The sequence below is a fragment of the Chrysemys picta genome, chromosome 16, assembly GCF_011386835.1.
Source record: "Chrysemys picta bellii isolate R12L10 chromosome 16, ASM1138683v2, whole genome shotgun sequence".
NCBI classification, from domain to species: domain Eukaryota; kingdom Metazoa; phylum Chordata; order Testudines; family Emydidae; genus Chrysemys; species Chrysemys picta.
The window spans coordinates 23,458,575-23,481,193 of record NC_088806.1 but is presented as its reverse complement, the minus strand read 5'-3'; the positions used below and the strand labels follow the sequence as shown (position 1 = coordinate 23,481,193).

Genomic DNA, 22,619 nt, shown 5'->3' with positions numbered 1-22,619 from the left:
TTTGAGCCTTGCCATCATTTTCACAATTACTGTGACATGGTTAAATCATTGTAACCTTGATTAAGATTTTCCTGCCTTGTCACAGACAGCAACAACTGGGAAAAATTCAAACCAACAAACTCCCGAAAGGTTCACGGGATTTCTTTTTTTTTAATTAGTGAGAAATCCTTCTTGCTTGTCATTTTATTTCCTGTTGGAAACAAACATCCCTTTATTGTCCCCCAAAACCTCTGCATCACAAGTTCTGCTGCCTCTTCCCTGCATAGTTGGAAGATGTAGTCACGTTCTGATCAGCTGATTTTGATCCCCAAAGGGCTAGGCTTTGAAGATTGAGCTTCCCGGTAATTTTGTTTCTCTTTCTAACTAGTGCTGTGTATGGTCTTTTCACAGTAACGCCACGAGTCCATCTCTTCACAGTAACGCTAGTCTTCTCAGTTTAAAGCCCCAGGGGAAAATATCTCTGTCTCCTCAAAGCCACATCCGGTTTTTGTTTTGTTTTGTTTAATGGCTTTACCTGTAGCAGCAAAAGGTGGGCAGCCTCCATTTAAAAAAAAAATGAAACAAACTTGTCAGAAAACCCAGAGGTCCTTTGTATCACGTCAGTGTGAGGCACATAAATGGGAGGAGCAGTGGCAGCGCAAGAGGGTAAAAACATACATGAAGGAGAGAACTACCATGGCGGATGATATTTATACAGCACGATGGAGATATTCAGGGAGATTTGTAAGCAGGTCTCCTTCTCCTAGCTGCTCCAGGGCTATCCTCATCCTGGTGCTTCCTCTCCTCTTTCCCAGGCATCTGAAGAGCCATGAGGCTGTTGTATAGGAAATCAAGGGGGTCACCCAGAGCTGTCTAGGACAGAACTTGAGCAGACAGCAAAAGCTTGCGTGGTAATGGTGTGGCAACTATAATCTCTAATCCAGGGCAATTTCTCTATGTGGGAATATGTATGCCCACAGTCTCCGCTCACCCAGTGAGCTTTGTGGCAGGCTCATTGTAGCAAACAATCTCCCAGCATCAATGAGGTTCATTGCCAGGAACAGACTGTCACAAGCTTTTGGCCCTGAGAGAGAAGACGCTAGGCCACTGCGAGCTAGATTACTGAACTCTCACTTCAGGTCCCAGGCAGGAAATTAGCCCTCCTCTGAAAATGAAAGAAATGGCTTTAAATCGGTAAATATAGAGAGAAAGAGAGAGCTCAGCAGCTTTCTAGGAAACTGTAACACCCAACAACAGTTCCCTGCCTTAGGGCACGGGCAGAAACTTCCACTAGTTCCCCTAGGGCTGAGACCCCCATAGGCCTGACCTGTATCCCAGCATGTTTATGCCAGGCTTTTCCTGGGCTCTGGCATTCACTGGGCGGGAGTGTTACCTAATGGTGGGAGAAGAGGAATAAGTATCAGGTGTCCTTGGTTCTATTCACAGCTGTGACACCTTGGGTGAGTCAAACATGGGTGTTGTGAGGATGAGTCAGTCATTGTTAGGGTGGCACACTGAAGGTGTGAAGGGCTGTGTAAGTGCTAAGCGAGATGAATTAATTAGTGTCTGGGATTCTTAGATGGAAGGGTGCATGGTCTTATCCTTTCCCCCTCCCCCATAGCCCCTGTGTCCAAAGGAGCTCTGGCACTTCGTCCACCAATGTTACGGGAATGAACTGGGGCTGACCAGCGATGATGAAGACTACGTGCCTCCTGATGATGATTTCAACACTATGGGGTGAGTAAGTGAAACTAGCTCGTGATGAAGAATTGTGAATGCTGGTGATGCCCTCAGGAAATTAGGGCCCCGATCCCTTACACGCCTCCAACTACCATTGAACTCAGCTTGCAAGGAATTGTGGGATCAGGCTGGAGGTCTGGACTGAGAACCTGATGCTTCAGATGCTTATCATGCACCATACCCTTTTACCTGTACCAGTACCACAGGTGTCAATGGACCTTCAGCACTGAAAGTACAGTGCCTTGCTATTTGAGTTAAAGGAGTAGTAGCTCTGTTAGCTAGTAGCAGGTTGTTACACTGACTGGAGCCAACCACTGCAGTGAGGACATGCTGTTGCACACAAGCCAATGCATTATCCTGACAGAAGATACAAAACCTCTTTATAATTTGTATAAGCACCTGAAACTTTGGGGGCTGGAACCATGTTGGGAAAAGGCTGTTCCCACAAGATTCCCAGTCATTTCTGCTTCCGCTCAGGCTGGAAATATCATGAGAACATCCTTATTCCAACGTTTCCCATCTCCAGTCCCGGCCAGAGCTAGGGAAATACAGAATTAAAGACTGGTGTGTTCTCTCTGGATTTACAGCTACTGTGAGGAGATCCCTGTAGAAGAAAATGAAGTGAATGACAGCTCCTCCAAGAGCAGCATGGAGGCCAAACCTGAAGCTAGTCCTCTGCTGCCCAAGAAGTCCATCACCGCCTGCACGTTGACGTCCACAGGGAGCAGTGAAGCGCCAACTTCAGTATGTGTCTCCTTCCCCTACCCCATCCCAAATCTGATTGCAGACCAGAGGCCAGGAGCGTACAAATAAGCTGAAGGAAAGACAAGCTGTGACTTAGAGGAGAGAGGAGAGATTCAGGTCGATAATTTAGCAGCCTGCAGAAGTTATGTGTAATCTCTTGGGGATACTGTTGTCTCTTTATTTATTTATTTAGACCTATACACACGCCCTTTAAACAGGAGTTCCTGATCCTCCTCCTCTTGACAGTTCTTAAATAAACCGTGCTGTAACAGGCTGCTCCTGTAGTCCCTCTTCCAATGCAACCAAAAATAACCCACCCCTCACAAGTGTTGCTACGATCTCCCATCGCGACCCTCCACAAGGGAAAAAAAGAAGAGGGACCTGCAGCCTGCCCTGAAAGTCATTAACCATGCCTGTTATATGGTGGCAATGAAAGCATTTTGGCATCTGTGGTCTCAGATTAAAGGAAACTGATTTTTCAAGATAGATTTGGGTTGTTGGTTCCCCCCCTAAAATCTATTTCCACTCATGGCGTCACTCCAAGGCAGAGTTAAGGTGACTGAGGTGGCCTCACTGCACGTTTCCATACCTTGACACGTTTGGACTCTGTTGGGGTTTAATCTCAACTCTGAATTTCCTGGGTTTGTAGTGCTTGTTTGAGGATAACTGGAACTTGGATGTGATATATTTTTATATCCTTATGTATGTGCTCAAGCTTAACTGAAATATAAAAAGATCTTTGGGAATACATGGGAATGCACACAGAGCGTTAGCCTGATTTCCAGAGGTGTTGGGCAGCCCCAGCTGCTGTTGAAGTCAAGGGCAGGTGTTAAGACCTGGAAAAATTGGTCCCTGTGTGTATCAAAAATAAATATATCAATTAGGGCTGTTGATTAATCGCAGTTAACTCACGCGATTAACTCAAAACATTAATCGTGATTAATCACAGTTTTAATCGCACTATTAAACAATAGAATACAAATTGTAATGTATTAAATATTTTGGATGTTTTTCTATATTTTCATATATTATATTGTATTCTGTGTTATAATTGAAATCAAAATGCATATTATTTTTTATTACAAGTATTTGCACGGTAAAAATGATAACAAAAGCAATAGTATTTTTCAATTCACCGCATACAAGTACTGTAGTGCAATCTTTGTCGTGAAAGAGCAACTTACAAATGTAGATTTTGTTTGTTTGTTTACATTTGCAGGAGATAATACTGCCCTTTTCTTATTTACAGTGTCACCAGAAAGTGAGAACAGGCATTTGCATGGCGCATTTGTAGCCAGTATTGCAAGGTATTTACATGCCAGATATGCTAAACATTTGTATGCCCCTTCATGCTTTGGCCACCATTCCAGAGAACATGCTTCCATGCTGATGACACTCGTTAAAAAAATGATGCGTTAATTAACTTTGTGACTGAACTCCTTCGGGGAGAATTGTATGTCCCCTGCTCTGTTTTACCCGCATTCTGTCATATATTTCATGTTATAGCAGTCTCGGATGATGACCCAGCACATGTTGTTCATTTTAAGAACACCTTCACTGCAGATTTCACAAAACTGATTTTTTCACAAAAATCACTTTTTTCACAAAAAAGATACCAATGTGAGATTTCTAAGAATAGATACAGCACTTGACCCAAGGTTTAAGAATCTGAAGTGCCTTCCAAAATCTGAGAGGGACGAGGTGTAGAGCATGCTTTCATAAGTCTTAAAAGAGCAATACTCCGATGCGGAAACTTCAGAACCCAAACCTCCAAAAAAGAAAATCAACCTTCTGCTGGTGGCATCTGACTCTCATAATGAAAATGAACATGCCTCATTCTGCACTGATTTGGATCGTTATCAAATAGAACCGGTCATCAGCATGGACGCATGTCCCCTGGCATGGTGATTGAAGCATGAAGGGACATATGAATCTTTAGCGCATCTGGCACGTAAATATCTTGCGACGCCGGCTACAACAGTGCAATGAGACTGCCTGGTCTCACTTTCAGTTGACATTGTAAACAAGAAGCAGGAAGCAGTATCTCCTGCAAATGTAAACAAACTTGTTTTCCGAGTGATTGGCTGAGCAAGAAGTAGGACTGAGTGGACTTGCAGGCTCTAAAATTTTACATTATTTTATTTTTGAATGCAGTTTTTTTTTTTCAACTTTCATGATAAAGAGATTGCACTACGGTACGTGTATTAGTTGAATTGAAAAATACTATTTCTTTTGGCTTTTTTACAGTGCAAATACTTGTAATCAAAAATAAAGTGAGCACAGTACGCTTTTTATTCTGTGTTGTAATTGAAATCAATATATTTGAAAATGTAGAAAACATCCAAAAATATTTAAATAAATGGTATTCTATTATTGTTTAACAGCACAATTAATTGCGATTAATTTTTTTAATTGCTTGACAGCCCTAATGTGAATCTTTCACACACCGTCAGATGTCACTTAGGGCAGGAGGATGGCTCCCCATCCTTGTCTGTCATGCTGTTTGCAGGAATGGCTACCTTGTTGTGCTTTTATAATTTAACCTTTTTTATGAGGATGGGTGGTTGGCCCGTTGCTCAGCCCCAACCTGGAGGACTGTTTGTCCTTTGGGCTCTAGTCTTTGACCTGTAGGGGGTGTGTGTGTGAGTGTGTCAGAGAAAGAGCTATGCCAGTGGGAATTTTCACTGATAGGGGGCGTGTGTGTCAAAATCATATCACGTAGCTCTCTGTGGTGGCATCCTGATTGCCTTTCTTGCACTCTGCCTCATCCCAGTTTGACGGGATGCTTCCGGAGGAGGAGGAGTTGGTGGAGAGTCCCCTTGAGAAGGAACTCACCCTTGAAAACATCATTGGAGACAAGATCGAGATCATCGCCCCGGTGAACTCCCCTTCCCTGGACTTCAACGACAACGAGGACATTCCAACGGAGCTCAGCGACTCGTCGGAGACCCATGATGAAGGTGGGCCGTGATGGCGGGTATGCCTGTCCTGTGGTGTCCCAGAATGCCCTGGTGCTATCTTTCCCAATTGGAGGTATTGTGGGGATACTGTGCTATCCTCCTTTACTGGATCCTCGAGGTCTTCAGCAACTCAGCATCATGGGCCAGATGAAAGGGAAACAATGAAATAACTCCATGGGGTGAATTACACTACTAATATTACAGTCATTGCCCTGGGGGCATTAAAAGAAAGGGAACCAGCTGTGTCTCCTTTGGGCTCTTCTCCTTTCCCAGACTGTAAATGGTACAGTCCTGGCACTGCAAAAGGGGAGCCTTTGAGTCTGGTGCAGTGTCCTTTGGCCTGGAGGCCAGCAGCGCTCTCACCTCTCTCTGTCTTCCTGCAGGGGAAGTTCAGGCCTTTTACGAGGATCTGAATGGCCGGCAGTACATGAATGAGGTGTTCAGTTTCAGCGTGGACAAACTGTATGACCTGCTCTTCACTGACTCCCAGTTCCAGAGGGATTTCATGGAACAACGTCGGTTCTCTGGTGAGCCATGCACCATCCTAGCACGTGCCCCATGCCAAGCAGCTGATTGACGCAGCGTTCTCTGAGCACTAGGTGCTAAGGGCAATGCAGAAGGGGGCCTCTGCATGTTGGTTTGGAGGGTGCGGCTTAGAGGCACAACTTAGTGTATTGCTGTTGCTGCCACAAGTGTACCTGGAGGGTGAGGCTGGCTGGGCTGGGGGTACCAGAGGGAGTCCTGAAGTCTTTGGAAGTTCCAGGCCCCATTTAAGCTCAGCCCACCCTTGATCACGCACCCAGCTCCAGGCACCAGGTTCCCAGTAGAAAGCATCTCTGGCTTTGCATGCAAATCCCAGCACATCACAGAGTGGCACAGTCTGTAGCCCAGGCAGAGAGTGATTCTTGATGTAGTACAGTCCATGTTTTTACTGTAGCTCTAACATCGTCTTGTGGGAAGACAGAGAGACCCCCTGACCCTATCCCTGATGCTGGACAAGGGGAGAAAAACCAGACCTCGGAATTCCTCAGGCATTTCTAAAGCTAAAGCAATGCTACAATGAGCCTCTTTCTACATGTTTTCTGCCTCTCCCTCAACTGGCAGCCTCACGGGACTTGAAAAGTGTGGTGGCTGGAAAGGTCAATACAAAACTCTTTATTAAAAAAAATAGAAAGATGAAGTGAATGTGAGCAGTGTCGGAGGATGCTGGATTGACAGCTCTGGAGAATGATGTCCTGGTGTATCTGTGGGACAGTCAGCAGCTTCCCCAGCCCCTCCACACCAGTGTGCCTCTGTCCTTGGGGAGACCATGGCTAGGGGAGGGAGAGGTTTTCAGTCTCAAGCCTGCCAATGAGGGGAGCAATGAGGGCCAATTCTGTTGGGCCTGGATGTGTGGATAGCTTCCCACTGAGTTAACACCTCTGTCAAGTCAAGATTCTAACTCGGTGGCCTTTCCTTTCCCAGAGATTATCTTTCATCCGTGGAAGAAGGAAGAAAATGGCAATCAGAGCAGAGCAATCCTGTACACAATCACCCTCACCAATCCTCTCGCCCCGAAAACTGCTACTGTCACTGAGACTCAGGTATGTGGAAGCAGAATAGGAAGGTGCCAGACAGAGACTGATCAGAGACTTATTGTAATACCCTGGGCTCTGGGATGTGCGTGCTCTCTCTCTCTCTCCCCCCCGCGCCTGGCTTCCTCTGTTATTAATTTGCCACTCATTATCATTGCAAATTCTAATGGCTAAGTTGTGCTACAGGGAAGTGACTGGGAATTTCCAGGTGAAGGGAAATCTGTTCCCAGAACAAACAGCCTAATTAAACGGCAAAGCCGCTGTCTGCACCAGTGGTTCCCGAGGTACAGCCTGTGGGACATTTGCTGGTGGTCAGTAGGGAGCAGGTGGGTCACATGGTGGTCGCTCCTCCTCTTTCCAACTGCCTGTGTAGGAGTCCAGGCTCTTTATTGCATAGAAGTGCTCAGAGCTAGAGGTCAGTAAAAGCAGCTGGAAACAGGGAAGAGGAGCCAGTCTGGCTGTCTTTATTTAGTAGCTGCAGCTGCATAGGAGGAAACAGTACCTCTGCCTTGAGAGCAGAGCCTGCAGTGGCACTGGAGTTGCCAGCCACAGCCCAGGAGAGGAGTATCCAGGCAAGCCAGGGAGACAGTAATGAGGCAGTCAAGAAGAATGCCCTGGGGAGCAGGGGGAGAAGACGACAGTGTGGCTGGACAACTTGTCTGAGGGAGCAGAAGAGATGGGAACCCAAGGTGAAGAAAAGGACCATGCAACAGGGAAGCATATGCAGGATGGAAGGAGAAGTGAGCCAGCCGGGTAGCAGAGGATCATGTGTGAAAAGGCAGAGTGGGGGGAGAGAGGCACAGACCAGAGTGGGGAAAAGGGGAGATGAAATGAAGAGAAGAAGAAGCCAGTGCAAATAATTTTATTCCCAAGGGGACAAAGCACTTGTCACTCTACAGAGAATCTGACACTGCTTGATCCTTCCTTCCTGTTGTTGTCCTGTGTAAGCAAATGCTGCAGCTCCTACAGAGGTGTTATCCTGGTGGAGGAGGACATGGCCTGCATTATCATGATGGGAGGGGAGGTGTACATGAGACACCGTGGATGTGTCTTCCCAGCAGAGTTAACTCCTCTTGAGTTAGCTTTGTTTGAGTGAGAGTGGCCCCACTGCAAAATAACACCTGAGTTGCACAGAGTAATTGCTTTGGCAGCTAATGTGTTCTGCTCGCTTATCTGTAACCTGTATCTCCTCTCCTCCGAGGGGGACAACTTGAGTTAAAAGCATCTCCACACTTGAGTTAAGGGTTTCTGTTGTGCGGATGGGACTCAAGTTAGGGGCAACACTCAAATTATAGTATAACTTGAATTACCTTTGCGGCGAAGACAAGCCTTATGAAATCTCTGGAGACTCCCCTGTCTGTACAGTCTCCGGCTTGTTAAAGTGACGAGGTTACCTTGTAAAGTAAATGGACTAGACTGTCCATTGTCCTGCACCTTGTGTAGCCATTTCCACCAGTGCAAAGCCTTTGTGAAATGCTACCAAACCCAGAATGGTAATGATTTACACTCATTTTGCACTGGTGTGAATAATTTTGCAGTGTACATGGCAATAGAGAATTGGGCCCATTGACTGCAGTAATTGATTATTCTTTCCAGTAAGGCAATGCTACTTAGCCTTCATGCCAAGAAACAGATATTTATGTTGTTCACAGATATTTGCAGAATTCTTCCCTCTGTACAATATAAAGAGCCAGAGATCAGTTTATTGGGGAACGTTAGCATTGGTCCGTTACATAAGTCGATTGGGGTATTGTTTCTGATGGGAGTAGGTATGTAACTAACCCAAACTGCTTGAGTTTGGAACATTCTAATCAAATTTCCAATTTCAGATTTGCCATAGGGAAATACTTGAGCTTAAATTTTGTTTTGTTTTTTAATGAATATTCACACCAGGAAAACTCAGCTGCTAACGGAAAACTTAACACAAACGGGTCACATAGGTGGCTCTTACTTCTGCATGAGATGTTTTGCACGATTGCAGTGAAGAGCCATGCTCTGTCCTGGCCTCGCTCTGACCAGACTAACCACTTCCCTGTGCTCTCCTCTCCGCTTTGCGCAGACAATGTACAAAGCCAGCCAAGAAAGCGAGTGCTACGTGATAGACGCAGAGGTGCTAACTCACGACGTCCCCTACCATGATTATTTCTACACCATTAACCGCTACACGTTGACTCGTGTCGCCAGAAACAAAAGCCGACTCAGGTACAGTACTCGGAGGGACTGTGGATTTGTTGATGATGAAAAATACTCATCCACCGGCCTCTCTAGAGCACCTTTCCTCCCAGGATCTCAAGGCACTTTACAAATAACAAAGGTTGAACTCCTGCCCTCTGCTTTACAAGGGAAGGGTGGAGAGACTGCAAGAAGCCTGTCTTTGCCCCCCATACCTTACCCCTTGCAAGCAGAACCTCCCCATAGCTCTTCAGAGTGGTAGGAGAGGTGGCTACTTATTCCACTGGCCCTTGAGCAGACAGTATAGTTGGTGCAAAGGAAGTGTGGGTTAGGGTTGGGAGGTGGCCGAGAGCCAGAGAACCTCTCTTTGAATAAATGGTTCATAGGAACAGCTGCTATGTACTATCCATTGAATCTTGTGGGCAATGGGAGGCGCCGACAGAGAGCACAGGGCTGTGAGAGATTCATAGGGCAAGTGAGCAAGCAGAGCTGCGAGCAGGTTAGTATTGGGTAAAATTCTGCAGCCTTGGAGGTTTGGGCTGGGCTTGGATCAGCGCCCGAGTGTTTGGCTGCGTATCCAGTACACGTCCAGATTTGCTGGGGGGATTTTGACACTGGGCTGAAAAGAACTGCCACAGGGAGAGGCTTTCAGGATTGGGCCACGGGCAGCATTTTGGCGCTTCAGGCCCCAGCCATAGCCACCGTCGAAATCATGAGAGGGAGAAATAACACGTGTTCTGTTGCTTTAGCAAAGGTTTGTAGGCCGTGGATTCACCTGTCCCCACTGCATCCAGGGGGCAAAGATTAGGAGGTGACAGCTCAGGGGTAACTGGGTTTGTTCTTTTCTTCCCTCAGGGTTTCTACAGAGCTACGTTACAGGAAGCAGCCGTGGGGGCTTGTGAAATCCTTCATCGAAAAAAACTTCTGGAGTGGCCTAGAAGATTATTTCCGTCATTTAGGTGAGAGCTGCAGTCGTTCACCCGTTCCACCATTACCAAGGGGCTGTGGTGTGTTGATATCGGGGTGTGTGCACATGCGTTCCTGCAGGCAGTCTGGTGGTGTGGGATTCAATAGCAGACTAGCAAGAGTCGGCTACCATGGCTGGGTTTCAGACAGAGCTGGATGATGTTATTACTTCACATTTAGCGCTGCCCATTAACACGTGTGGGTCGTGAGATCTCAATGCTTTAGCATGAACACAAGGCGGTCAGCACCAGACATTCGGCCAGGTGCATTATGGATATGCCTGCTTTCATCTTCTGAAGCTGCCAGTGCTGGGCCCTGCTTTGGCCCAGAGGGTGGCACTGGGTGGAAACTGTGTTGTTATGGTCCCAAGCCTCTATGAAAGTGACCTTGTATAGAGTGACCCTCCGTTATTTTCCCTTGATATTAAACATGTTGCCTGACTCACTGCAGAGAGTGAACTGACCAAAACCGAGAGCATGTACCTAGCGGAGATCCACAGACAATCCCCCAAAGAGAAGATAAGCAAGCAATCCACATTGCGCCGAAGGAAACGGCCCCACGCCCACCTGCGGGTGCCACACCTGGAGGAGGTGCTGAGTCCTGTCACCACCCCCACAGATGAGGAGGTTGTGCATCGCATCAAGCACGTGGCAGGTATGGAATTGCCAGCTAGGAGCTGGGCTCTTCGGGGATGGTGATGGGGTGGGGCCGGGCCCCTCTGGGGGCCCGGGGCAGAGAGGGACCGGGGGCTAGACCCTTCTTAGAGGTAGGGGGTGCAGTGGATTTCAGCCTGGGGGGTGATTGTTGGAGTGGGATTTGGGAGTGTGGAGAGGATAGGAATTGAGCTCTTCCTAGGACATAACTTAAATGCATGACAAAATGTTTCCCCTCAGGTTCCACGCAGACGCGGCATGTCCCTGAGGACAGTCCCAGTGGCTTCCATCTGCAGAGCGTCTCCAAGCTGCTGGTCGTTATCAGCTGTGTGTGAGTGACTCCTTACGCCCTCCTGGCTTGCTCAGTCTCGCTCCTGGGGTCCTCCTGTCTCCGTGGGGAAGGGAGTGGGTTGGATAAAGAAAGAACCGGATAGGAGTCTGAGTCACCATGTTGAGATGTGGATCTTCTCCAGCAGACGCTGCCCCAAAAGCAAAAATCAAATAAATTAACCTTTCAAAAAAACACCTCATAAATGTTCCATATAGTTGAATTCTAGCTCTGGTCAAAGGTTTGGGTCAGCTCCTGCTGGAGATGATCCACATCTCAACGTTGTGACTCAGACTCCTATCCGGTTCTTTCTTTATCCAACCCACTCCCTTCCCCCCCAGGCCTGACCTTGCCCTCAGCCAGGCAGAACCCTGCATTCCTACACATTCCTAGAAGTCCTAGGAGGTAGCTCAACTACAGAGTACGCTTTGTTCACCAGAGCGCCGGGGAAAGGGCAGGCTGTGTCGGGAGGGGAAATCTATAGTCGACAGAGGAGAAGGGAGACTAAGCCGATGAGAGGCCAGAGAAACGAATATGAACATGAGACCCCATAAATAATGACTGAAGAGAAAGAATTGTAAATAACAGAAACATTTTTGGAAAGTGAGGAATAAAACAGGTTCTTTTTATTGCATCCGGGGTCTTGGTTTAGACATTTTACAAATTAAGGATTTTGCACAATGCAGAGACTGTAATTTTTTTATTTACCTACTTGGTACCACATACAAACAACCTAGCAGTTCCCAGGAAAGTGAAAATGTGGTGCATTTATCATGCAAACTATTATACTGTAGTGCTAATGGTAAAGGTACTATACTACTACTACAACAGCGTGTTCACTACATTCGTTTTTATTGTATGTGACCAGTCGGTTTGCTACCTGTTTTCCTCTCATCACATTCCGGAGTGAAACCTTCTTGGCTACTTGCAATTATGTATGTTCCAGAGTTCTGGGTTTTGGAGAAATTCCATATTGGAAGGAAACCAGCGCATTAGGAAGAGATTTCTAAGAAATCTTAGAATTATAAACAGATTTCTTAGAAGAGAAAAAGTGGGGGGGAGGGATTGGTGAGAACTGGGTGTGCCTGTACAATGGTTATAGCAGGCTATTAGAAATCAGGACTGCTGGGTTTTCGTCCTGTCTCTGCCACTTACTTCGCAATGGCTACCACGGTGGTGGGCTTATTAGAAATGCACAGATGATCCAAACAAGCTTGGTCCAGCTACAAGACCTCTTTTGGTCTCCATTTACCCACCTATAAAATGGGAGTCCCAATGCTTACCTGCCACTTATGCTGCTGGGAGGTTAATGCACTCGTGTGTAAATGACTTTTGGAGGAAAGACACTGTACAGGTGCCTGACAAAGCATTAATGATTTACTGTGACCTGCACAGAGAGGAAAATCTTCCCCAGGACTTAGCCTAACTGAAACGTGATCCTAATAACAGAGGATCCGCTGAACCAGTTTGAATAAAGTAAGAACAACCCCAATCTTTTGCCCCAAACTCAACCAGCCTTTTCAGAGGTTTGGAAAATTTGAATTTACCATTTGAATTTTACTTTTTAAATTGCTGTGCCTCTTTTTCTGCACTTCCTGGTCCTGGCTGGGATAAGGCTGAAGATGCTTTCTGACAGAGCTGATGCATCTAGCAGCAAGCCAGATACTTCCTGCTGGATGTGCTCAATAACTCTGGCACCGTGGTAGGCATCTTCTGCTAGACGCACATTTGGCAGCGCTGCAGATATCTGCTGTTAGACTGACCTGGTGTATCTGGCAGCATGGCAGATGTTTGCTGCTGAACATACCAGTACCTTCTCTACCAAAACACTTTCTGCCGGATGCACCTGGCACACCCAGCCATTTAGGTAAGAAAGCACAAAAGATCAATTTAGAATAATCCCTGTTAGTAGGCTACCAGACAGCTGTCTGATTGGAATGATTTAGAGGCTACCAATGCATCTGCTTCCAAACTGGTGCACCAGAGATCAAAGCGTTTGTAATATTTTCAGAATACTGTATCTCGCCAATGGCCATTAGCCAGAAAAATGGGGTTGGCCCACTGGTTCTGAAGCTGTGGGGATGTTCTCAGACAGCCCCAAACATGGTAATTAAAAGCCTCCCATCTTGGCTGGCATCTTTTATCTGAGCCGCTGATGCATCTAATAGATATAACCACCACAAATGCCAGGTTGTGGCAACCTTATATAAAGTGAGAGCATTGGTTGGCATGCTGTCCCGTCAGGCTCCTCTCACGCAGCTTGGTGCAAATAGAGAAAGAGGTGCTTGCAACTTGAAATGTGAATTTATAATCCGAACAATACCGTGTGCAGGTGCCCCATGTGTAGTGGTCTACAGGCACCGCTCAACCTCTGCTGTGCTGCTAGGGAAAGAAGAGCATTGTCCGTAGAGAAACACCCATGCAGCTACAGCTTTCTTCCCTTCTCTCTCCTCTCCTTCCTCCACCCTTTCTTTCCTTCCCTTCTGTGTATTATATGTATCCACCAGACGTTCCCCCTCAGTTTCTCCTGTCCCTGTGCCGGTCTGTTTCTAACCTCTAGCTCCTCCATCTTTTCTCTTTCCTGCTCCCATTAGGATTTGTTTCAGGTATTGTCTCTTTTTTACCTCTTTACTCTTGTGTTTTTCACCTGCTTTTCTCAGTATCCGATATAACTCGCCGCCCGCTGAGCTGGAATCCTAATCCACCAAACTTGGTCTATACGTTGTCTGAGCTGATCTGTCAGTCTCCCCATTGCTCTGCCCTCAGTTGTGTTCATTTCATGAAGTTCTGTCTGCGTCTCTTTCTCTTTCTCAATTAAAGCTTCAGGCCCTGATCACCCAGTTCTTATTCAGGCAAAACGGCCACTGCCGTCAGCTGACTAAGGCATCCAGGACCCTGGGGCCTTTGGGGCATTATATAGGGAGGGGCTTGAATGATGTATATAGTTGGGGATGTTTCCACCACTGTCTTTTTTCTCCTTCCCAGTCTGGTGCTGTTGGTAATTCTCAATATGATGCTGTTCTACAAACTTTGGATGTTGGAATACACCACCCAGACCCTCACCGCATGGCAGGGCCTGCGGCTACCGGAAAGGTAACTTGGCATTTTATTTATCTTTGCCCCTCACTAACTATTAGTTCGTGTAGACACTGGTGGCTTTTCCAAAACTCCACAGCCCAGAGCTGCCCAGTTGCCTCTTTCCCAGCCTTACACACTAAAGGGAAGATAAATTATTTGGATTGGAACAAGCAAGCTGGCGCTTACACTGGGGGTGAGAATCAGGCCTTTCCTGCTATAGACTCTGCTAGACGAGCAGTACTCTCGAGAGCGTAGTGATTGTCTGGTTTCACGCACGTAGTTGTTGTTGGATATTTTATATGTATAGCTTGTCTCTCTCACTGACAGAAATTGAGACAATAAAATAATTACCTCACCCACCTTTTCTCTCTAATATCCTGGGACGGACACAGCTACAGCACTGCATACATCTGGAAATGTTCATTTCAAAGCATCTTCACTGAAGCTGAGGTTGGGCAGAGGTTTCCAAGGAAGACAATGTGTGGTGGGTGGAAGTTTTATGAATGAAAGAGTGTGGGAGGGTGGGGGGTACGCTCTGGCTTTGAGGTGAATCGTCAATGACATCCTTTTACTCAGCAGCCAGGAACTCCCCTACATCCATCCCACCCCCTTGCTTCTCCAGAGCCAAACCATTTGTGTTTTGTGTGCACCTGGCAGGTTACCCCAGTCTCAGTCGGAATGGGCTCGGTTGCTAGAGTCCCAGCAGAAGTATCATGACACAGAGCTGCAGAAGTGGCGTGAGATCATCAAATCCTCCGTGATGCTTCTAGACCAGGTGAGAACAGCATCTCCCAGCCACTTGCTCCAGAAATTCCTATTACATGAGACTGGGTGGAACATTTCTACAACCACCCTGCTGTCTGTCTAGATCCTTACCTACCCAGGCTGTCTCTAGCTGTCCCCACATGCACATCATGACCCCTTCAAACAGGACTAGTGCAAGCAGGTAAGCTTTGACACCTTCAGAGCAATCCTGAATTCTGGAGCTTCTCCTTGACCCAGTACCATAGGCCAGATGGTGGATGTAGCATCAGGTCTGGAATACTTGGTGTTTACATCCCAGTTTGATCCATTCAGCCCTTCACAGTCCCGTGGTAAAATTGACTCCCATGCAGCTTACCGAGTGCAGGTCTTCCACATGAGACCTTAAAGAGGGAGGGGGTCTGCTCTGTGTGAGCATTGGAGATCCTTTAGGGCACTTTAGAGCAGGGGGATTATGTTTTTGAACACTCCCGCCCTGCCCTGCTACCTGTTTGCTGGTTGGTGTCCACCCTCCCCCACAGAGAGGGGGCTGTCTGTACAGACCTTGCAGTTTGTAACATGCATTTGCTTCCGATAGCGGTTTAATAACATGCATCTGTCAGAAACCTAGGTCCTAGTTGTCACTCCGTGCTCCATCTGCCTAGCTGGCCATGCACCTCTCACTCCCTGTCGCTTCCAGGCCAGGCACTCTGGTATCAAGCCAAGGAGTGCAATAGGAACACCTTCCACCAGCCCATGGCGGGGAGGCTAGGTTCAAAGCCCCAGCGCCTCCAAGACTTTACAGCAGCCAAACACTCAGGGTGGCTTTTGTCTTGCAGATGAAGGATTCACTAGTAAACCTGCAGAATGGCATCGGGTCGCGTGACTACGGGTCGGAACCAGAGGAGAAACGGAAACGTTTCCACTAACAGAGGCGAACACAGGAGGCCAGAGGATTGTGTGCAATATGTGTATATAGACCATATAAATATATATATACAGAATATAAATATATATATATATTATATACAGATTTTAAAAGAGGAAAAAAGCCTATGTACTGAGGAGGAGAAGCGTGGGTGCAGACCTCCAACACTGGTTGAACTGCAGCGTCTCTGGGGTAGGACGGGATGCGATGGGGGGGCTGTGCTTTCCCAGCACTGAGGCACTGTCCGGGAGAGTGCAGCTCACGCTTACCTGTTCCCATGCACCTCTCTTCTGTGTATTCCTGGCTGTTTGTTTGTCTGTTTGTTTTAAAGGGAAGAATTGGAGCAAATGCCCCTCCCCCTCCCTCTTCCCGCCTGAGGGTACCTGAATGTTGAACAGGTATTTAAAGGGGACACTGTCAACTTTAGCTTGCTCCATTGAGAATAAGGAGGATTTTGCTAGAAGACATCAGCCCCTTGTAGGTGTAGCCTACTGAATTGAGCAGGCTTTGAGCCATGAGAGTTCTCTAGGAAACGACTCTCATTCAGTAGTGAATGGGGTTTGTTCTGAGCCCTCTGCTAGAATACTGTAGTAGGGGTGCAACTCGCCATTAAACTGGCCAGCCTAATTTTGCTGAGTAAAGCACAGAAACTGAACCAGATTTTCTCAATGAAACATTTCACTTTTTATTAATAGAAGTTACATTAATGGCAAAGTAGAGGGGCACTGACGTGGGTTGTTGCTCGGTATTCTTGGCTAATCCGGACCCTGGCATATCTCATTGAAGTCAGTGAATTTAGCCCGTGGGTTCTTTTTCACTTGACAACGTCCCCTTTACATACTCTGTTTTCCTCAACCCTCCATGCGTTCCTGTCCCTGTCAATAAGCCACCCCTGTGCTAAGGAGCTGCAGCTGTGCTGAAAGGGCTATCTGTGCTCACTTCCCAGTCAGAGGCATGTAAAGCCTAATGGCTCTGACTTAATACAACACCCTGGTTTTTTTTTTCTTGTTGCTCACTATTTTAACCCCCCTTCTGCCCAAAAAATTAAAATAAAATAGTGGGCTAGGTGAGGGCATTCGGCATGTACCAATATCCAATATCTATTTACATACATCTCACCTCTGGTGGAAACTCACAAGGAGAGGGAGCAGCTTCCTTTTACAAAAAAAAAGAAACCACAATTGCAACTAAACGGATTGAATAGATCTGTATCAGGAAGCCACCCACTCTCCTGTTGCATGGCGGATCCCTGGAGATGTTAGAAGTGGGGTGCAAAAAAGGACCGGCCACACAGGTAATTGTCTTTCCTAGAAAGATGCTGTAGACAGGGGACGTTTTGGTGCGTTTCCTGTTGCATTGTGGCAAACCTTTTAGAATGAGAGTATTCCGGGGCTATCAATAGTGGCAGCTACAGGGGCATCCACACAGCAGGCAGCTCAGGCTGTTGCATTTGTATTTATTTTGAAAGGCCATTTCAAATGATTAATTTTTAATGATCGGGCATTTTAACCCAGCAGAGGTCAAGAGAGGAAGCCTGAGGGCTGTGGTATGGAACGTACTGGGCTCGCCATGTTCGCTGGGCAGCTGGTGAGATGTCTGTCTGGGTGTGAATCCCACAGCAGGTGGGCATGTTTTCTTTTGTCTTGGAGGAGCAGGAGAGGGACACGGTGCAGTCGCTGGGGACTTGAAAATGCCATACGTGAGCCCATGGCTTTTGAGCGAGCTTCGGTGACTGGAGGAGACTAGAAGCAAGGGCAACGATGTAGGAGTTATTATTGGACACACCAAACAAATGGGAACCCAACACGGTTAGAGCCTGATCCTGAGGTACTGAGCACACACAAGACACACTGACATCAGAATGACACCATGCCTTTATGTTGTGCTTTGCAAAACTGGATGAGTATCATTGTCCTTATTTACAGATGGGGAAACTGAGTCACAGAGTGGTCACATGAGATGTTTCGGTGGTAGAGCCAGGAATACAACCTCACATCATCAGTCTTGTGCACTAACCACTAACCCGCACTGCAGGTGATCAGCAGCTCTCAGGATCAAGCTCTAACTGGCACATCCCTTTGCGTGGTGAAAGGACAGAGGGGATTTGCGGTGGTGACTATTATGCTTCCCCATCTTGCCTTACCAGGTGGATTAGTTGGTCTATGGACCCTCTATCTCCACCATCTCTGACTCTGGAAGGATTTTCTCAAGCAGGTGAGATCACCTGACACAGCCCCGTTTAGGGTAGAATTGAGTACTGGATGATCTAGCAGGTCTGTTTCATCTCTAGCTTCTGCGTGCGCTGAAAGAGCAAGGTGAGCAACTGGCCCTTCCTGCATCATATCGCACTGGCCTACATGGCTCTAGAAGGAGTTTGACTAAGCCATTTATCACACACTCCTCCTAAAAATGCGCTAGCTGCCTAGTTTGGCTGGGGAGGTACTGAAGCTCTCTGGGGGGGGCTTGTTGGCGTCTTGTGTGACTGGGACTCTTAAATTCAAACCGTGACTATTTTAGCAGACTACCGGGGAAGGGGGAGAAAGACAAGGCAAAGGACTATAGACAAAAACATGCCCAGGAACCTAGGGAATGTACTGCTTTATATAATTTATTGTATTTATGCTTATTTATTTAACTTAATGCTGCTTAAAACTGTACATCTCCCTGGCATTTCTTGCTGAAATGGGCAACATAGGGTCAGGCAGATCCCCTAGCACTGAGGAAAGAAGAGACCAAGGCTGGAAGTTGAGGCAGGTCAGTGCCCCCTGCTGTGATGAGGATGGGTTTGTGTCCTGCTGCTGTTCTAAGGACACAAGAGCCCAAACTCACTGGTGGGATCCAGGACCCTGACTAAGGAAGGTTTTCATGTCTCTGTTACTGTGGGTCTAGCTTAACCTCCCCCTTTCCAAGGTTTTAATCCAAAGGAGAGTGGGGATCCTAGTGGTTTCTGTCCTAAATATGCCATTGGGAAGCTCATAATGTATTTGCAAGTTACTCTAGATCCTGGAGGTGAAGCTGCAGTCTGTAATCTAGCTCATGGGTTGCATGTACAGATATATTTATCCTGCTATGGAGGACAGGAACCTGCCCCAGCTGTGAAGGCCAAAGATAGATGGTAGCAGGCGAGGTTTGTTTCTCAGTCACAGGCCTTTCAGTGTCTCCTACAGCCACTTAAAAATCTGTCCATCTAGTCTACCCCTTACCCCAGCAGTCCATTTTCTAGTGTTTTGTCCAAGAGCCACAGCTTCCCTGGAAGAGTCTGTTCCATCCAGCAGATCACAGGCCTACACAAACTTGTGCTGCTTTAGTTAAACTGCTGCAGATTACGGTGGATCCATTCAGAACCAGTTTCAAACTGGTACAAAACAGTGAATCCCAAGCCTGTAAATTTACAAGCTAAACCGTTAAGTGTGTCTACACATGCAGTGACACCAGTTTAACATCATATTGTTAGTGAAGTCAGTGCAACTGTACATATAGACAAGCTCTTAGTGTCAGGAAGCTTTTCCTGGCCCCCTGGCAATAATTCCTCTCTGGCTTTCAGCTAGTGTATCCTTCGTTATCTCATCGCTCTGCTTATCTAGCCTTTTTTTAACTCAGACCCTCACCCTTTGCTTCTCTGCCCCACTTGCAGAGAAGAAACACACCCATTTCTTTGCCTCCCACATTAGGGGTTGAAGTAGATTATTTAATGTCAATAGGGAGCCAGAATTAAGACACACACATAGTCTGGGATTAAAGGAGACTAAGAGCATTAGGTACCCAAATCCTATTGCATTTCAATGGGAGTTGGGTGCCTAACTTCTTTAGGGTCCTCTGAAAATCGCAGCCCGAGGTGTGCTTATGGTTAAAAGTTTGTTGATAATCTAGCAGAGATTTCTAGTGGTAAAACAGAGACAGAGATGGATGGAAGGGAGGATACTGTAAGTACAGCTGAAAGTTAGTTTTCACCCTAGTCTCTTCTCTGTGAGGCTCGCCTGTTTTGACCTAGCCTGAACACATGGGCAGATACATTTATTGCCCTGCTGACCTGGGGGGAGGATCGTAGCCTTCGTTTGGCACTCTGCCCCGACAGGCCCTCATCCTTCCACTGTGCATAACCAATCAGGTTCACAGGCAGAACAGTTTGGTTTGATTTTCAGTGTCTGACCAATTGTGAAATAGATTTTTTAAAGGGTTTATCCTTCCACTCCACTCCCCTTCCTGCTGCAGCTAAAGCACCAGCCAGATAGAATATACACAAAGTAACATAAACAGCGAATGGCCTAAATAGTGCTGCGTGAGATGCTGCAGCACTGGAGGGAGGGATAGAAAGACAGCTCATCGGGAACACACATTCTCAGCTCTAATCTTTCCGTATGTGGAGAAAAAAGGAGTTTCCTTGCTAAGCCCAGTTTTCAAACTTGGCTGCCTAAATTAGGTACCTATATTCTGCCCATTGGTGCTTACCTGAAAACAGGTATTTTGGGCTGTAGGGTCCATGTAGTGCCTGTGTTTGAAAATGGGGGCCTAGTTACATAAACTCAAGACTTACTTATTTGTGAAAGACACCATCCTCGGGTAAGTCTGTAGTTCAGATGTGGGAGATCTGGGATCAGGGAAGGAAGACGGGTAGGCAAACACTCTTAGACTCATTTCAAAACTTTGCATTAGTGGGAATGCTGTGTTCCTGGTAGAGTGGGGTGGAGAAAGAATGGAAACAGTTTCAGCCTGTGTACTTGACTATAAAGCAACCATGCTTCTGGAAGGGTTCTATCCTTAATGTATAGTACAAGCCCCGCTTGAGCTAGGAAGAATCATGATTAAAAAATGGGTTTAAAATACAGACAAGCAAAAATAAAAAGAATCAAGGTCACAAAACTCTGAACTCCCTATGCAGCTAAAGCCTGAACCACAATTTCAAAATCAGCGTACACAGTATGTAAATATTTTAATCTTGGATGGTAGTTGTGAATGTCAAGCTCTAACCCTGACATGAACGCTCCAGCTTTGACTACTTTGCAATTTAACCATGCAATCAGCTTTACCAGAGAGCACATGCCAATTTGGAATCAGTTTCCTATCCAAGATCTCTCTCACTCAGTAGGTCTACAACAGAGCTGTAATTTCTAGCTCAAGTAGATATGCCCATGTTATCTTGATCAGAGGTAGCGGGTAGGTCTACCCGAACTGGAAATTACACCACTTCAGACAAAAAAAAAAAAAAAAAAAAAAAAATCTATGGACAGAAAGGGTGCATCTCTAGTAAAGTGTAACCTTGTACCCAAATTTATTTTTTAATGCACAGTTTAAAAGGAAGAGATGGTTTTTGCTGCAAGCATAATGTGTTGGCTTTACTGAGCCCTGACCTGAAAGCTGCTCTGTGGAAATAATGCTTGTGTCACCAGCAGCAGCCCTTAAATGGACCCATTTTCCTATCCCAAATATAAACAGATAATGATCAGTCAGGTACAGTAAGCCAAATTCTTCTCGCATTTAGAGCCAGACAAGTCCATGGATTCAAAGATTTACTCTGGTATAAAGGGGACAGTTCAACCCAATATTTCCTCTTCATGTATATGCTTAGTTATCAACAGCTAATTTTCCTAACCTACATTTTTAGGGCTGGGGGGGAGAGGGGATTGTTTGTTACAAATGGACAGCTGCAGTCGAGACCATAACCCCAGTTGGCTGATGTGCACTGCAAGACATTTTGTGAGGGATCTGCAGTGATTCCCACGCAAGTAAAGAGGAAGGTCCAGCTCCTCATTGGAATGAAAGCAGTGATAGAGCTGGATGTGGGTCAGGTAAGCATCTAAGAGATTGACTGCCTACCTTGGCAGCTCTCCAAACTGCTGGATGGAGTGTGTTGAGTTGGGTTGGGCACGAACTCTCACGAACAGCCCCTCTCAGGGTTCTGTGGCTCCTTTGCTTCTAGTGGTGGCTAGAAACTTAGCATAACACCATTAACCCTGTTACAACATTGCCTTCAACTCACTCCCCCTCTAGCTCCTCAGAACAGATGTGTGCTGCAATGCCGAGGCAGAGTGAGGTTGAACACCGGATACAATGGCAACCCTCAGTCTAAATTTCTGTGCATTAGAATGCTAAGTACACAAGAGAGGATTCCTTTCCTACCAGTACCTAGGAACAGGGGCACTCTCCCCTCTCCTATGGCCTCGGAGTCCGTTCCTCTTCATGGTAGTTTTGCGTTCCAGGGCTTGGACACATCACCTGCCATGCAGCTAGCCGTATCAGAATGGAGAGGAGTTGGAGCAGGGCAGACGGTGGCTTTTCCATCATTCAGCACTGGAATGTGGAATTGGAAGAAATCTCTTCTCTCCAAATCCAGCCCAAAGCTAAAATGGCCAGTGCTTCTCTCACCAAACAAGCTGCTAAATAGAGCTTAGTGTCAAGCACTTCTGAGGGTCAGTATCTTTCATCTTCCCCCCAGGACCTTGCTGGATAAGGGGTCTCAGAGTGCTGCTGGAAAGAGTAGGGGCACCTCAGGGGAGATCAGCTCTGTCCTCTTTGCCTTTTTGGGGACCATCCAAAACAGATGAGCTTTTCCCCTTCTACACAGGCTGAGGGCAGGTAGTCCACCTATGAGATACACAGTCAAGATGACTAGTGTCTTTTCAGTTGAGTTGTAGGCAGGGTATGAACATCCCATGATAATTTGTACCAGGTTTGAGGGCAAGATCTTTTGGTTACTTACTACAATTAGCTGATGTTTGACAGGAGAAGAGCATAGCCAACAGTGCAGGCTTCTGCATG

At 46.6% G+C, this 22,619-nt stretch overlaps 1 protein-coding gene across 8 annotated transcripts in view; it reads left to right on the top strand.

Moving 5' to 3' along the window:
- The window catches only part of GRAMD1B (GRAM domain containing 1B), a 295,443-nt gene that overhangs the window by 261,136 nt on the left and 11,688 nt on the right, over positions 1–22,619 (top strand). For 6 of the 8 annotated variants that reach the window (XM_008164547.4, XM_065569230.1, XM_042851916.2 and 3 more), the window contains 12 exons: positions 1,601–1,716; positions 2,307–2,463; positions 5,237–5,423; positions 5,807–5,950; positions 6,888–7,006; positions 9,057–9,199; positions 10,025–10,128; positions 10,586–10,789; positions 11,029–11,119; positions 14,102–14,209; positions 14,852–14,969; positions 15,775–17,055. In XM_008164547.4, the coding sequence (XP_008162769.2) occupies positions 1,601–1,716; positions 2,307–2,463; positions 5,237–5,423; positions 5,807–5,950; positions 6,888–7,006; positions 9,057–9,199; positions 10,025–10,128; positions 10,586–10,789; positions 11,029–11,119; positions 14,102–14,209; positions 14,852–14,969; positions 15,775–15,864 (1,581 nt within the window). In that variant the 3' untranslated portion in view covers positions 15,865–17,055. Of the gene's footprint in view, positions 1–1,600; positions 1,717–2,306; positions 2,464–5,236; positions 5,424–5,806; positions 5,951–6,887; positions 7,007–9,056; positions 9,200–10,024; positions 10,129–10,585; positions 10,790–11,028; positions 11,120–14,101; positions 14,210–14,851; positions 15,141–15,774; positions 17,056–22,619 lie in introns of those variants that run through there. The other 2 variants (XR_010593117.1, XM_042851911.2) reach the window with 2 other exon arrangements.